The sequence below is a fragment of the Octopus bimaculoides genome, chromosome 1 (assembly GCF_046866305.1).
Source record: "Octopus bimaculoides isolate indiv1 chromosome 1, ASM4686630v1, whole genome shotgun sequence".
In the NCBI taxonomy this organism is placed as follows: domain Eukaryota; kingdom Metazoa; phylum Mollusca; class Cephalopoda; order Octopoda; family Octopodidae; genus Octopus; species Octopus bimaculoides.
In genome coordinates, this window is record NC_142928.1 from 114,528,426 (window position 1) to 114,541,894 (window position 13,469).

At 38.8% G+C, this 13,469-nt stretch overlaps 1 protein-coding gene across 1 annotated transcript in view; it reads left to right on the forward strand.

Moving 5' to 3' along the window:
- The window catches only part of LOC106876453 (dynein beta chain, ciliary), an 855,334-nt gene that overhangs the window by 684,869 nt on the left and 156,996 nt on the right, over positions 1 to 13,469 (forward strand). The window contains exon 42 of the mRNA XM_089350837.1: positions 4,251 to 4,516. Coding sequence (XP_089206963.1) covers positions 4,251 to 4,516 — 266 coding nt within the window. The remainder of the gene's footprint in view (positions 1 to 4,250; positions 4,517 to 13,469) is intronic.

The window sequence follows — 13,469 nt, forward strand, 5'->3', positions numbered from 1 at the left end:
CGATGTTGGGGGGACAAACACATACACACATATATATATATAGTAGGCTATAGTAGAAGACACTTGGCCAAGATGCCACGCAGTGGGACTGAACCTGGAACCATGTGGTTGGTAGGCAAGCTACTTACCACACAACCACTCTTACGCCTATTGCACACCTTTTTGGAATAACTTGAGCAATTGTGGATTTGACGACATAGAAGCAACATCACTTTCTTCGACATGTCACATTTTCTATGTCTACCACCAACTACATGCAATTCATTTGATTAATATCAGCTTCCACTCTGCTCCATATAAACCTCAGTGTATATAATAAGTCATACAATTTTTCCTGTCTTGCATACACATATATTTGGTTCCCATTCATATGTAGGATTAATCCTTGTTACCACTTGCTAGCATTCATTACACTACTTAATAAATTTTTGTTTTATGAACTTGCTTTCTGAATATTCTTAATTCATGCCTCTTTAAGAAATCACTGAAAATGGATTCTTTCTATGAACTGTCTTTGAAAAATGCTAACTACACACATTATGTTACAACTCAAACACATTACATATAGGAGGCATTCCTTCCAACTTACATTAATAACTCACATGCAACATGCTAAATGCAGGCAACCCATAGTAAAAACTTATGAAGCTACTTTCAAAAATGCAACCTCACATTACAGCACTTCTATAGAAAGGTCCAATTTTAAAAATAGTATAATTTATATTGAACCAAACGTAGATAGATTTAAAAATGTAGACAGAGAAAAAAACTATGGTATAATCTACCATACAGCATGACTGTGGCTATAAATATAACTTTAAATTTTCTGAAACTCATAAATATCACTAGATCTTCAAGAGAAATTTGGTCAAAGTTAGCTATAGTTGCCCACAATAAGAATAACAACATGAGGAACATCCCCACCAAAGATCTTGTAATTATAGATCTCTGGATAACTGTCCCCTGAACAATAAGTGCCTGGAAAAAGGACTAGTGTACAAAACCAGCATTATGGACTTGAACAGAACAACAAAAATTTACATTAGAATCATTGGATACATACACAGCATTTGGCTTTATTCAGAAACAAAAACCAAATGACATACAACATCTTTATTCAATATGGTATTGACGCTTAAAGAGAGGAAACTGAGCAACTCCCATACAACCAAAGCATCATAGCTAAGGGTAACATATGTGGGGGATAGGAGGATAAATGCAACCTCTGTATCAAGGAAACATTAAAAATTATAGCAAGGAAACTTTAAAGATTATGACAATGTTTTAAATATTTGGAAGGAAAACTTCTCCCTTTGCATGCACAAAAAACAAAACATACTTCAAAATTTCAGACTTGACCATCCCACTCCCCTCACCCCCACTCTGCTATCCTTCTAACCTGGGTAATTTTTGGGATATCAATTATATGCGTATTATGCTTTATATGTACATTATACCTTAAAAACATATACTCCCATACTAGATTCCCTAACTACACTGATTTATACATATACGTGACATCACATGATTTACAGGAAAAATATATGTATATGAACTTACTACTCCATGGATCAAGTTTGGTGTCAAAAATCTATGAAATCACAGAAATAATTATATGAGCAAAATACATATTGCAAGTGTGTGTGCATTTATATATGTTTGTGCATGTATGTATGTGTTTGTGTATTTTTATATTTTTTATATGCATGTGCATGTATATATATATATATATATATATATATATATATATATATATATATATATATATATATACATACATACATACATACATACATATATATACATATATATATATATATATATATATATACATATATGTGTTTATATACATATATACATACACACACACACACACACACACACATATATATATATATCAAATTTTCACATACCCTAGCCCTAAAATCCAAATTACATCTCCTCTCCCAAACTGCATCTTTTCTCTTCCTCACATTTCTCCTTCATACACAATGATTTTCTCCAGCTCCCCATCCCTTCCCTCACTGCCCTGCTCACTGTATCACTCCTTTCCTCATTCACCTCTTTGTACCCAGGTTCTCACCAGTCAGGGCAACCCCCACTCCCTACTTGCACCTTCTTGGTAATACCTGGCCATGTGTACCTGTACCTTGAGGGCATGCCCTGGCAATTGCCAACATTTATCTCGCTCTTCCTTGTTGGCACTTCATTATTATCTTTCTCCTGCTCTCTCTTGCACTCTCTCCCTTGCTCTTTCTCTCTCGCTCTTTCATTTTGTTGGGTAACCATGTACCTCTATAACAAGACACTTCCAATTCTCCCTCTCCTTTCAAAATTCCTTGTCTTGCAAGGTACTTAGTGACCATGCTGATGCTGGTGCCATGTAAAAAGCATCGAGTCCATACTGCCAAGTGATTGGCATTTGGAAGCTGCAAAAAACATGCTGTAGAAAACATGCCAGCTCTAAAAAACATGCCAAAACAGACCTCACCTGTGATGGTGCCACATAAAAAACCTCAGTCCACTCTATGGGGTGGTTGGTGTTAGGAACGGCATCCAACCATAAAACCATGCCAAAACAATGGGTTCTTCACAAAATTTCCAAGTCTAATCATGCACAGAGAGTGAATATGTTCTCTTCTTTGCTGTCACATCTCACAAATGAACCTTTTTTGCACCGAATAGTGACTGGTGATGAGAAATGGGTTCTCTATAAAAAATGTCAAGTGCCAAAGATAGTGGGTAGGGAAAGGAGAAACACCGCTACCCCAGGCTAAAGTAGATCTTCATCCACGTAAAGTATTGTTATCTGTTTGGTAAGATATGAAAGGTTTAATCCACTTTGAAACTGAAACCAAACAATAACCAAGGAGATCTACTGTGAGCAACTTGAGCAGCTTAAGTCTGCACTAGAAGAAAAACTATCATCTTTGGTTTCAAGACGAAAAGTGTTTTTCCATCAGGATAATGTTCGGCCACATTCCGAAGGCTGGAGCAGTTTGAATGAGAAACAATGCCCCCACCCACCATATTTGGTGAATATTGCCCCATCTGATTATCATTTATTCCACAGTCTTCAAAATCATTTGGATGGAAAAGATATGAATTCTGTAGATGAGGTCAGAACAGTACTGGAGGAATAATTTTAGATTAAAAGAAACTTTGTTTATCTTAATTTTGAAAAATAAAAGAAGTATAAAAAAACACATTATTTATGGGATGACCCAATATATATATACACACACTCACATTTATAAATATGGGCATGGACTAATGTTGTTGCATATGATAATTAAGGAATTAATCTATGATGAATGAAATTTCAGGGCTAACACACGGGAGAGAAGAATTAAGATATTCATATAAGTTACCTTCCATGATCTGTGTATTTATATGAAGATCCTGATTAGTTTCATCCAAAATGGTGATGAGTATGAACACTTCTATGTCACATACTTGAACAATTGTGAATATAACTTCACATGAAACCATTGGTTGCATTTTCAACTCGCAGATAAGAAAAGGATATATATATATATATATATATATATATATATATATATAATGCACTTCACACAGTTTCCATTTGCTAAATTTCCCTTATACGGGTTGGTCAACACAAAGGTGCTGTGTTCAAAGATATTTACCTGTAGTGTTGCTGAATGAAACCAGACATGAATATGCCTGCATCCATATCTTTTTTCATATTTCTTCAGTGCTTTTATGTTATCATTTTCATCATCATGTTTACAGTTATGTTTCAAGTATTAATGATATGAATATCCCAATATTCTGCTACAGGAATTGTTATTGTGATATTTTTTTAGTAGAGGGTGTATTATCTTTGATATATTTAAAACTCTAGGTCATACGACTGAGATAATAGGTGTAAGTTCATATGAGAAGAGCTTGTAGCTAATCCAAGCAGACATGAGCATATTTTTACTTGATAAATTTAAACACAAGAGAAGCTATAAAAATACTAGTCAGCTCTATTGGGTTTTCTAAATTAATTGTTATTGATTATTTATTGTCACAAGACCACATGCTTGTGGAGCAGTTAGTTGGTTAGTACTTTTTCTTTTTAATGGATTTATAATATTCAGTAAAAACCATTTATTTTATTTCCTAATATAATTATATCTGTGCTTTTAATATGTATTTAAAGAAACTTAATATTTGCTCTCTCTTTCTCTTTTTTTTTTTTTTTTCTATTTCTTCACACCGCTCTCCCATATTTCCTTCAAAAGTTGATCTGAACCAACTGTATATCAAAGCTAGTCTGAAAAATCTTGGCATTGTCTTTCTAATGACTGATGCTCAAGTGGCTGATGAAATATTTCTTGTTCTTATCAATGATTTACTGACTTCTGGTGAGATCTTGAATTTATTTTCTGATGATGAACTTGAAATTATTATAAATGCAATGCGACCCGAAGTAAAGGGTATGGGCATGGAAGATTCCAGAGAGAATTGTTGGAGATACTTTATTGATAAAGTACGGAGAAACTTGAAGGTAAGCTTCCACTTTAGATGACGGAAGATTTTCTCTTCCTCTTTTTTTTCTGCTCAAAAGTGTTATTATTATTTTCTAAATAAATTATCTGCTAGATTTAAATTTCTGTCATGTCAAGACAATGAAGGAGCTTCTACATGGTCACTAAATCTTAGCAGCCAAATCTTTTTCAATGGCAATTTCATTTCATAGTATGTCTACAAGCTTTATTGTCATGGGTAATGGAAAGTTTGAGCTCTTTTCCTTCAGTGAATCAGCAGTGAATGAAGAAGGGAGGATGCAGTGCTGGAAACAAATAATGAGAAGGAAACTGGACATTGATGAAATGGGATAGTGGTAAGGTGGAACTGCTTCAAACAAACACATAAACAATGAACTGGCAAAACAGTATAAAAAAGAAGAGAACTCTTGTAATTAGGTCCACAGAAAAATATAAAGAAAAAAGCCTGAAAAGTTCTAAAGAGGGGATATGCACAGTATATCATCTTTCACCTTGGGGTCCCATTACCTCCTCTGAGAGGCTCAACATTTTGCGGTCAGTTTACACCACTTTGCCCCACATCTTCCCAAGTCTTCTTCTACGGGCTCCTTCTATGTTTAGTGATTGGCATCTATTTCCTGTGTGTCATCTTTTTCCCATGTGTTTATGGGGAGAAAAATATTGAAAAACATTACTACATGTCATAGTGATGAAGAAATGAGGAAGGTGGTTGTGGGATGTGCTAGAAATAACAGTCATATCTCCCTTAAATCACACAACCCTTTCATCTGAAAATATTTTCAAAATTTTTTGTTTTTTACTGAAAAGGCTTCTCCATAGTTTTTGAGTGTGTAGTGCTAAAAACTGGCCAAAATTATCTGGAGGGAGTGGGGAAGATGAAAAAAGGAATCAAATTTAAAAAAATATTTTTTCCATATGAAGATTGCCCCTTCCCCTATCATTTTGAAGGCCATGGTGAAAAAATAATTGGAAAAGCCCCTTCAAAACAGAGAAAATCCAACCTTATGTGGACATCCTGATCTGAAACTCTACCTATGTGTAATTTTTTTCTCTTTTTTTGAAAATCATATGTCCCGCATAAAGACAACATAACTTTGTTGACTGCATGGGCAGCCTGTACAGCATACCTTGCTTTGAGATATTTTCTCTCTTCTTTCAACACAACATTATATATAGTTTTTTCATTTCTTTTTCTTCTAGCCAGAATTATTTTTCTCATCTTATTTAGATTTTTATTGTACCACACAGAATTATATATATTTTTTTCTCTTTCAACACATTTTTTTTTCTTTCATTTCTTTTTCTTCTAACCAGAATTATTTTTCTCTTCTTATTTAAATTTTTTCTTGTTCCACACAGAACCATATTTTTTTTCAAAATACCACAAGTAGTACCTGTCTACATAGTTTACCAGTAGCGCTATTAACATATAGTGACCTGACTTAAATCCTTTGAACAGACGTATTATTATTATTCGTTTTTTTGTTCTACACAGAACCATATTTTTTCCCTCAAAGTGCCACAGGTAGTACCAGTGTACATTATTTACCCTGTAGCACTATTGATATATAGCGACCTGACTTAAATTCTTCGAATTAGCTTATTTTATTTTTCACTGTTTAGTTCAGTTCTGTGTTAGAGTTCCAGTTCCAGTTTTATCTGACATTTTTTCTTCAGAATCTTTTTCTATATATTTTCCACTGTGTGTATATTACTTTTCCCTGTATGAAGTTCAAACTTTTAACATTTTTCCACTGTGTGAACTCCAAATCCTCATCACCACTGATGTCCTGCATTATGATGATGTAACTTCGTCATCTGCATGATTGGCCTGTACAGCATACCTCACTGACTGACACTACTTACTGAGTCTGTCCACTATTTATTAGTAGTGGACCAGCCCACTTCTCATCTGGGGTGTCTGCCACAACAAAAAATAATATTTATCACTAAGCATAACTCTTAGTTTAGTTTAGGCTGCGTAAATGTTATGATGTATACATGATAAAACGCGGGGTGAGCGTTTATCATGTGCACGTATGTTGAAGATATAGATTATATTTTTTTGACCGTTACACATAAAAAAATACAGTTTCATTAATATACAGAAATAAATTCAACAAGTTGAAAGAAACGAGAAGTAAAAGGAATTAAGTTTCTACATTAATTTATTATATACATATTTTTACATTTATAGAAATTTAGAAACAAAGCATTTCCTCGTAGAGAATTTACGACTTAAATTTATCATTAACTAGTTTCTCATTCTAACTAATAAGGTTTCACGACAATTCAATATTGTCGGATTTGAGTATTGAACATGGCATATATATTTGCCTATACTCAAAAGAGTGAGTGTCGCGAACTTGAGTAACATCCAACGATCACTGGAGATTTTGCCGAAAATCAGGGTTTTTATAACGACTCATACACGAATCATAGAACCGTAACCCCGTGAAAGATTTCTTCAATGAACCTGCATTCTCTCTCCGCCTCCTATAAGTTTGCTACACCATGTAAATATAGTTTCAATAGTTTCGTCTTCCTCGTTGTTGCCTTAAGATAACCTTAGTTCATGCATATCCTTAAGCGCCACATATTCATTTATTCAAGTTTATCACACAGTCACTTATTTCTCTAATTTTGTCATAGACTGGATGACTGAAAACTCTTAGATTTTTCAATTCTATCGACATTTGCTGTTTCATTAAATTATGCTACCCAAATCCTAAAAGAATATTTTTCTCCCTTGTATTCTGACCATCCTAACTATGGCACCCCCTCTCTCTCTCAGCCTCACTCTGTCTATCTGTCTGTCTGTCTGTCTGTTTCTCTTTTGATTACCACTCACTTTGCCAAGACTTCCTCCCCCCCCCCCCTATATAAACTAGCGCACACACTTGGATTGCCCTATTCGATTTTTAATACCTCCGTTGAAAGAATACGTATACAGAAGATGCTCTCATCTAAATTTGCTAGTTTGTGGTACGCCCACACTCCCACCCCTCCACCCGTACCAGAAGTTCCTATCCTCTGTCATCCTTTGGTTGTCTCCCATGAACACTTCTAAAGGCTTTATGCCATCCCTACCCCTACTTAGGGTTTATCTCCTATGTAAGGTAGTGATCATATAGTGCATAAATATGATGGTGTAGTGTATGCAGGTTGAATTGAAGGCTATTGTCTATTTATGAATTCTGCCAAATGCGAGCTTTCTTTTCAGGTACATGATGCTGCTGTCCCCAATCCCAGGGACTCACAGGCCCACATCTCCCACACCTTCAGGGTTGGCATTCTCAATGTCGGCACACTGAAAGATCAGTCTGGTCAGATTGTTGAGATGTTTGAATGGAGATGTGTCGATTTGTGCTGCCTCCAAGAAGTAAGGTAGAGAGGAGGTTCTGCTAGGTTCATCACAGGCAAAGAACACAGGTACAAGATTTTCTGGGAAGGGAACACTAACGGGGTTGGGGCGTGGGTATACTTCTTGTGGAGAAATGGGTGGATAAGGTAATCGAGGTAGTCAGAGTATGCGATAGAATACTTAAGATTAGATTAGTCCTTCATCATGGGTTAGCAACCATTATCTCAACCTATGCCCCTCAGCTGGGGCTACCTGATGGACAGAAAGACTGATTTTATGACACCCTCTTACAGACTACCTTATTGACGAATGACAGGGACCTTCTCTTTGTAGCTGGTGACTTCAATGGACATGTTGGACAACATGAAAGGGGCTTCCATGGCATACATGGAGGCTATGGTTTTAGTTCCCGCAATGAGGAGGGAGTCAGACTGCTGAAGTCCTGTGATGCAAATGACCTTATGGTTTGCAATATTAACTTCAGGAAATCTGCCAGTCACCTCATCACCTATTGTTCTGAGAGACACACTAGCCAAATTGACTACATCCTTGCCAGGAAAAGGGAAAGATGGCTGCTTATAAATGCCAAAACATTCCCAGGCGAAGAATGTACCCCACAACATAGACTAGTAGTTAGTGACTTCAGGATCAGGGCTAAGTGGTTGCCCAGAAGATGACTAGCGTGGAGGAGAAGGGTCTGGAAGCTTAAAGATCCTGTGAATGGATAGAGATTTAGAGACTTATTACTCGAAGCTTTTGACGAAATAGAAGGGGAAGTAGCTTCACACGATGTAGAAGACAACTGGAGGTTTCTATGGGACAACCTGCTGAGAGCCACCGACCAGATATGTGGATGGTGCGAAGTCCCCTCTCGACCCAAAATAATGTGGTGTTGGAACAATGTTGTTGACAAGGCTATTAGAGAAAAGAAACAGGCTTGGAAGGACTGGAAGAACGGGGGTAGCAGGGAATTGTATCAGAATGCCAGAAGGGAAGCTAGGAGACAAGTTTATTTAGCCAGAGGGGAAACAGATAAGAAAAAATTTGCCAATGTTCTGCGCCGTGAGGACCAAGGAATCAAGGTATTTCTTGTTGCAAGACTGTGTGAGAGAGAATCGTGATGTCGTAGGAGAGAAATTTGTCCACATGGATGATGGTTCACTTGCGCTAAACAAAGCTGCAAAGAGAGAGGTTTGGAGATGCCACTATGAAAGGTTGCTCAGTAAAGAGAATGAAGGGGTGAAAGAGAATCTGCCGAATGTCAACCCAACAAAGGGACCAGCTATCCGAATTGACAGATAAAGCAATTAAGTATCTTGGTAGATAAAGCAATTAAGAGTATGAAGACAGGAAAAACCCCTGGCCCATCAAGAATCACCATAGAGATGCTCAAAATATCTGGTGGTGTTGGCTATAGCCTAGTCACCCGTATAGTTAACAGGTTAGACAAATAAGATAGTAATGGATGTAAGAGAGACAACCAATTTCTGAAAGTTACTTCGCAATGAGTTATCTCCCTTCTCCATGTAACCCAGGAACAGGTGTTTTCTGCCCCCAGGGGGCCCCATTACTAATTATGTGAAAAATCTTTAGAGTCTAGAACCATTCCTGGAACATAAGTAAGGTATGTTCCCAGTTTGGAGAAAATCAGTTGAAAAATACGGTCATTATAATCTTTTACACACACAGAACGGGATTTATATTATAGATTAATGTTGAAATTTGCTCTTCTGTAATAAGCATTAAGTACATTTTTAAATATGTTTACAAGGGGCATGATTGTGCATCCATAGAAGTGACCACTAATGCATTACTTAATAATGACCAGAACCAACACAACCATGATGAAATAAGAAACTATCTTGGTTGCAGGTATGTGTCTCCTCCAGAAGCAGTGTTGTGTCTCTTTAAATTTAAGCTATTGGTACATCACATACAATGTACACGCTATCTATACACCTGGAGAACCAACAGAGAGTTTACTTTTAAAGAGGTAATGCTCAGGTCATGGTAGAAACACAGGGGCACTGGGACGTACTGCTTGGTTGAAGCTTAATGAAGGAAGTTGCTACCCACAACATGCCAACATGCACTGTGCATTTAATCTGTGCCAGCCAATGCACTGCAACTGTGGAACACCTATAAGGAGTCAATTATTGAGGACTATTTAGATCAAGGGATGGATGGCCAGCAAGCTGAAAATATGGCACTTGGTTACATTAATGCAATATTGATTGAAAATGGTACCAACTGCACAAGACTAGGCCTACCTCAGCCTATTGAAATACTTGAACTTAAGCCCCAAGTTGACTTGAACCACCCTGATATTGACTCTCTTATTGAAGAGCAACAAGTGATTGCTGACATTATAATTGATGCTGTTCAGCAGAGGAGAAAAGGTGAAAGGCCTGCCCGCACCTGAATCTACACAGATACACCTGAAGGGTGTGGCAAAACATACCTGTTCAATACACTGACTTCTCATCTCCAGATGAAAAACTGTCAGGCGTGTTGTGGTGCTTGGACCAGAAGTTAACCCCCAGTGATGCCAACATCCATTTTACATTGGAAAGAGCCCAGTTTCCAGTAAGACTGTCATATCTATAACAATCAATAAAAACCAGGGTCAAACATACGATAAAGTGGGTCTGTTCCTTCCTGAGTCAGTGTGTGGCCATGGGTAATTGTATGTTGCTTTTCCAAAGATATGAATGCAGTCAAATATTAAATTTAAAATATTGAACACTGATAAGCAAGGGAGGCAAGGTAATAAAACTGTGACAAAGTGCATCCTATGCAATGGGATATTTTGGTAATTCTGAACCTAGTTAAAGAGTTGCAAAGTAATTGAAAGTAATCATATAAATAAAAATGTTGCGTTAGACTAGTGCTTCATCATAGATTAGCTACTGTCATCTCAGCCTATGCCCCTCAACCAGGGCTCCCAGATGAGCTGAAAGACCAATTCTATGACACCCTCTTGCAAACTACCTCGTCGACGAGTGACAGGGACCTTCTCTTCGTGGCTGGAGACTTCAATGGTCATGTTGGACGTCGTGCTGGAGGCTTCCATGGCATACATGGAGGCTATGGCTTCAGTTCCCACAATGAGGAGGGAACCAGACTGCTGGAGTTCTGTGATGCAACCGATCTTATGGTTTGCAATACCAACTTCAGGAAACCTGCCTGTCACCTGGTCACCTACCGATCCGGCAGACACTCTAGCCAAATCGACTACATCCTCGCCAGAAATAGGGAAAGAGGGTGGCTTATAAATGCCAAAACCTTCCCTGGCGAAGAATGTACCCCTCAACACAGATTAGTAGTTAGCGACTTCGGGATCAAGGCAAAATGGGTGCCCAGAAGTAGACCGACTTGGAGGAGAAGGGTATGGAAGCTCAAAGACCCTACAAATGGATGGAGACTTAGAGAAATGTTACTCGAAGCATTTGACGAAATAGAATGGAATATAGCATCATACAACGTGGAAGACAACTGGAGATTTCTATGGGACAACCTGCTGAGAGCCACCGACCAGATATATGGCTGGTGTAAAGTCCCCTCTTGACCCAGAGTAACGTGGTGGTGGAACAAGGAGGTAGACAGGGCTATGAGACAAAAGAAACAGTCTTGGAAGGACTGGAAAAACGGTGGTAGCAGGGAATTGTACCAATCTGCCAGAACGGAAGTTAGGCGACAGGTTTATTTAGCCAGAGGGGAAGCAGATAAGAAAAGATTTGCCAATGTTCTGCGCCATGAGGACCAAAGACTTGAGGTATTTCGTGTTGCAAGACAGTGTAGGAGAGAGAAGAGTGATGTCGTAGGAGAGAAATGTGTTCGCATGGATGATGGTACGCTTGCACTAAATGAGGCTGCAAAGAAAGAGGTCTGGAGATGCCACTACGATAGATTGCTCAACAAAGAGAATGAATGGGAGAAAGAGAGTCTGCCGTATGTTGACCCAAGAGAGGGACCAGCTATCTGAGCTGACAGTTCCATGGTAGATAAAGCAATTAAGAGTATGAAGACTGGTAAAGCCCCCGGCCCATCAGGAATCACTGCAGAGATGTTCAAAATATCTGGCAGTGTCGGCTATAGCCTAGTCACCCGTATAGTTAACCAGGTGATACACGAAGGAGTCATACCCAATGACTGGTGTAGCAGCACCGTAGTCAACTGCTACAAAGGTAAAGGTGATGCTTTAGATACAAATAATTACAGAGGTATCAAACTGTTAGATCAGGTAATGAAAGTCATGGAGAGGGTTATATCTCAACTGCTTAGGGAGCGAGTCAGTTTAGATGAGATGCAGTTTGGGTTCGTGCCTGGGAAAAGCAGCACTGATGCTATATTTCTGGTAAGACAGCTTCAGGAGAAATACCTAGCCAAAGATAAATCTCTGTACCTGGCTTTCGTTGATATGGAGAACGCCTTTGACAGGGTCCCCTGATCTCTCATCTGGTGGTCATTGAGGAAACTAGGGATAGAAGAATGGTTAGTGAGAGCTGTGCGAGCCATGTACAGAGACGCTGTCAGTAAGGGGAGGGTTGGCAATGAGTACAGTGAAGAATTCCGGGTGGAGGTAGGGGTCCACCAAGGTTCTGTCCTCAGCCCCCTCCTATTTATCATAGTCCTCCAGGCGATCACAGAGGAATTCAAGACAGGTTGCCCCTGGGAGCTCCTCTATGCTGATGACCTTGTACTAATTGCTGAGTCACTATCAGAACTAGAGGAGAAGTTTCAGGTGTGGAAGCAGGGACTAGAATCGAAGGGCCTTAGAGTCAATCTAGCTAAAACCAAAGTCCTAATAAGTAGGAAGGTAGATAAAACACAAATCCCTTCAGGTAGATGACCCTGCTCAATATGTAGAAAAGGTGTACTCTATAAGATGTACCCAGTGCAAGCTATGGACACATAAGAGGTGCAGCAATATCAAAGGCAGGTTAACTAGGAATTTAGTTTTAGCATGTGGCAGATGTTCAGGTGCAATAAACACTGTAAACAAACAGAAAACAACTTCTGTCTCCTTCCAGGGAGAAAAACTAGAGGTAGTTGATAGCTTCTGCTATCGGGGTGACCAAGTTAGTAGTGGTGGTGGGTGCACTGAAAGTGTAGCTGCTAGAATAAGAATAGCCTGGGCAAGGTTCTGAGAGCTCTTACTGCTGCTGGTGACAAAGGGACTCTCACTCAGAGTAAAAGGCAGACTGTATGACGCATGTGTACGAACAGCCATGCTACATGGCAGTGAAACATGGGCTGTGACGGCTGAGGACATGCATAAGCTCGCAAGAAATGAAACCAGTATGCTCCGATGGATGAGTAATGTCAGTGTGCATACCCGACAAAGTGTAAGTATCTTGAGAGAAAAGCTGAACATAAGAAGCATCAGTTGTGGTGTGCAAGAGAGACGATTGCGCTGGTATGGACACGTGGCGAGAATGGACCCAAGCTGCGTGAAAAAGTGCCAAACCCTAACAGTTGAGGGAACCCGTGGAAGACCTGGGCTGAGGTGGTGAGGCAAGACCTTTGAACATTGGGCCTCACCGAGGCAATGACTTCTGACCAAGACCTTTGGAAATATGCTGTGC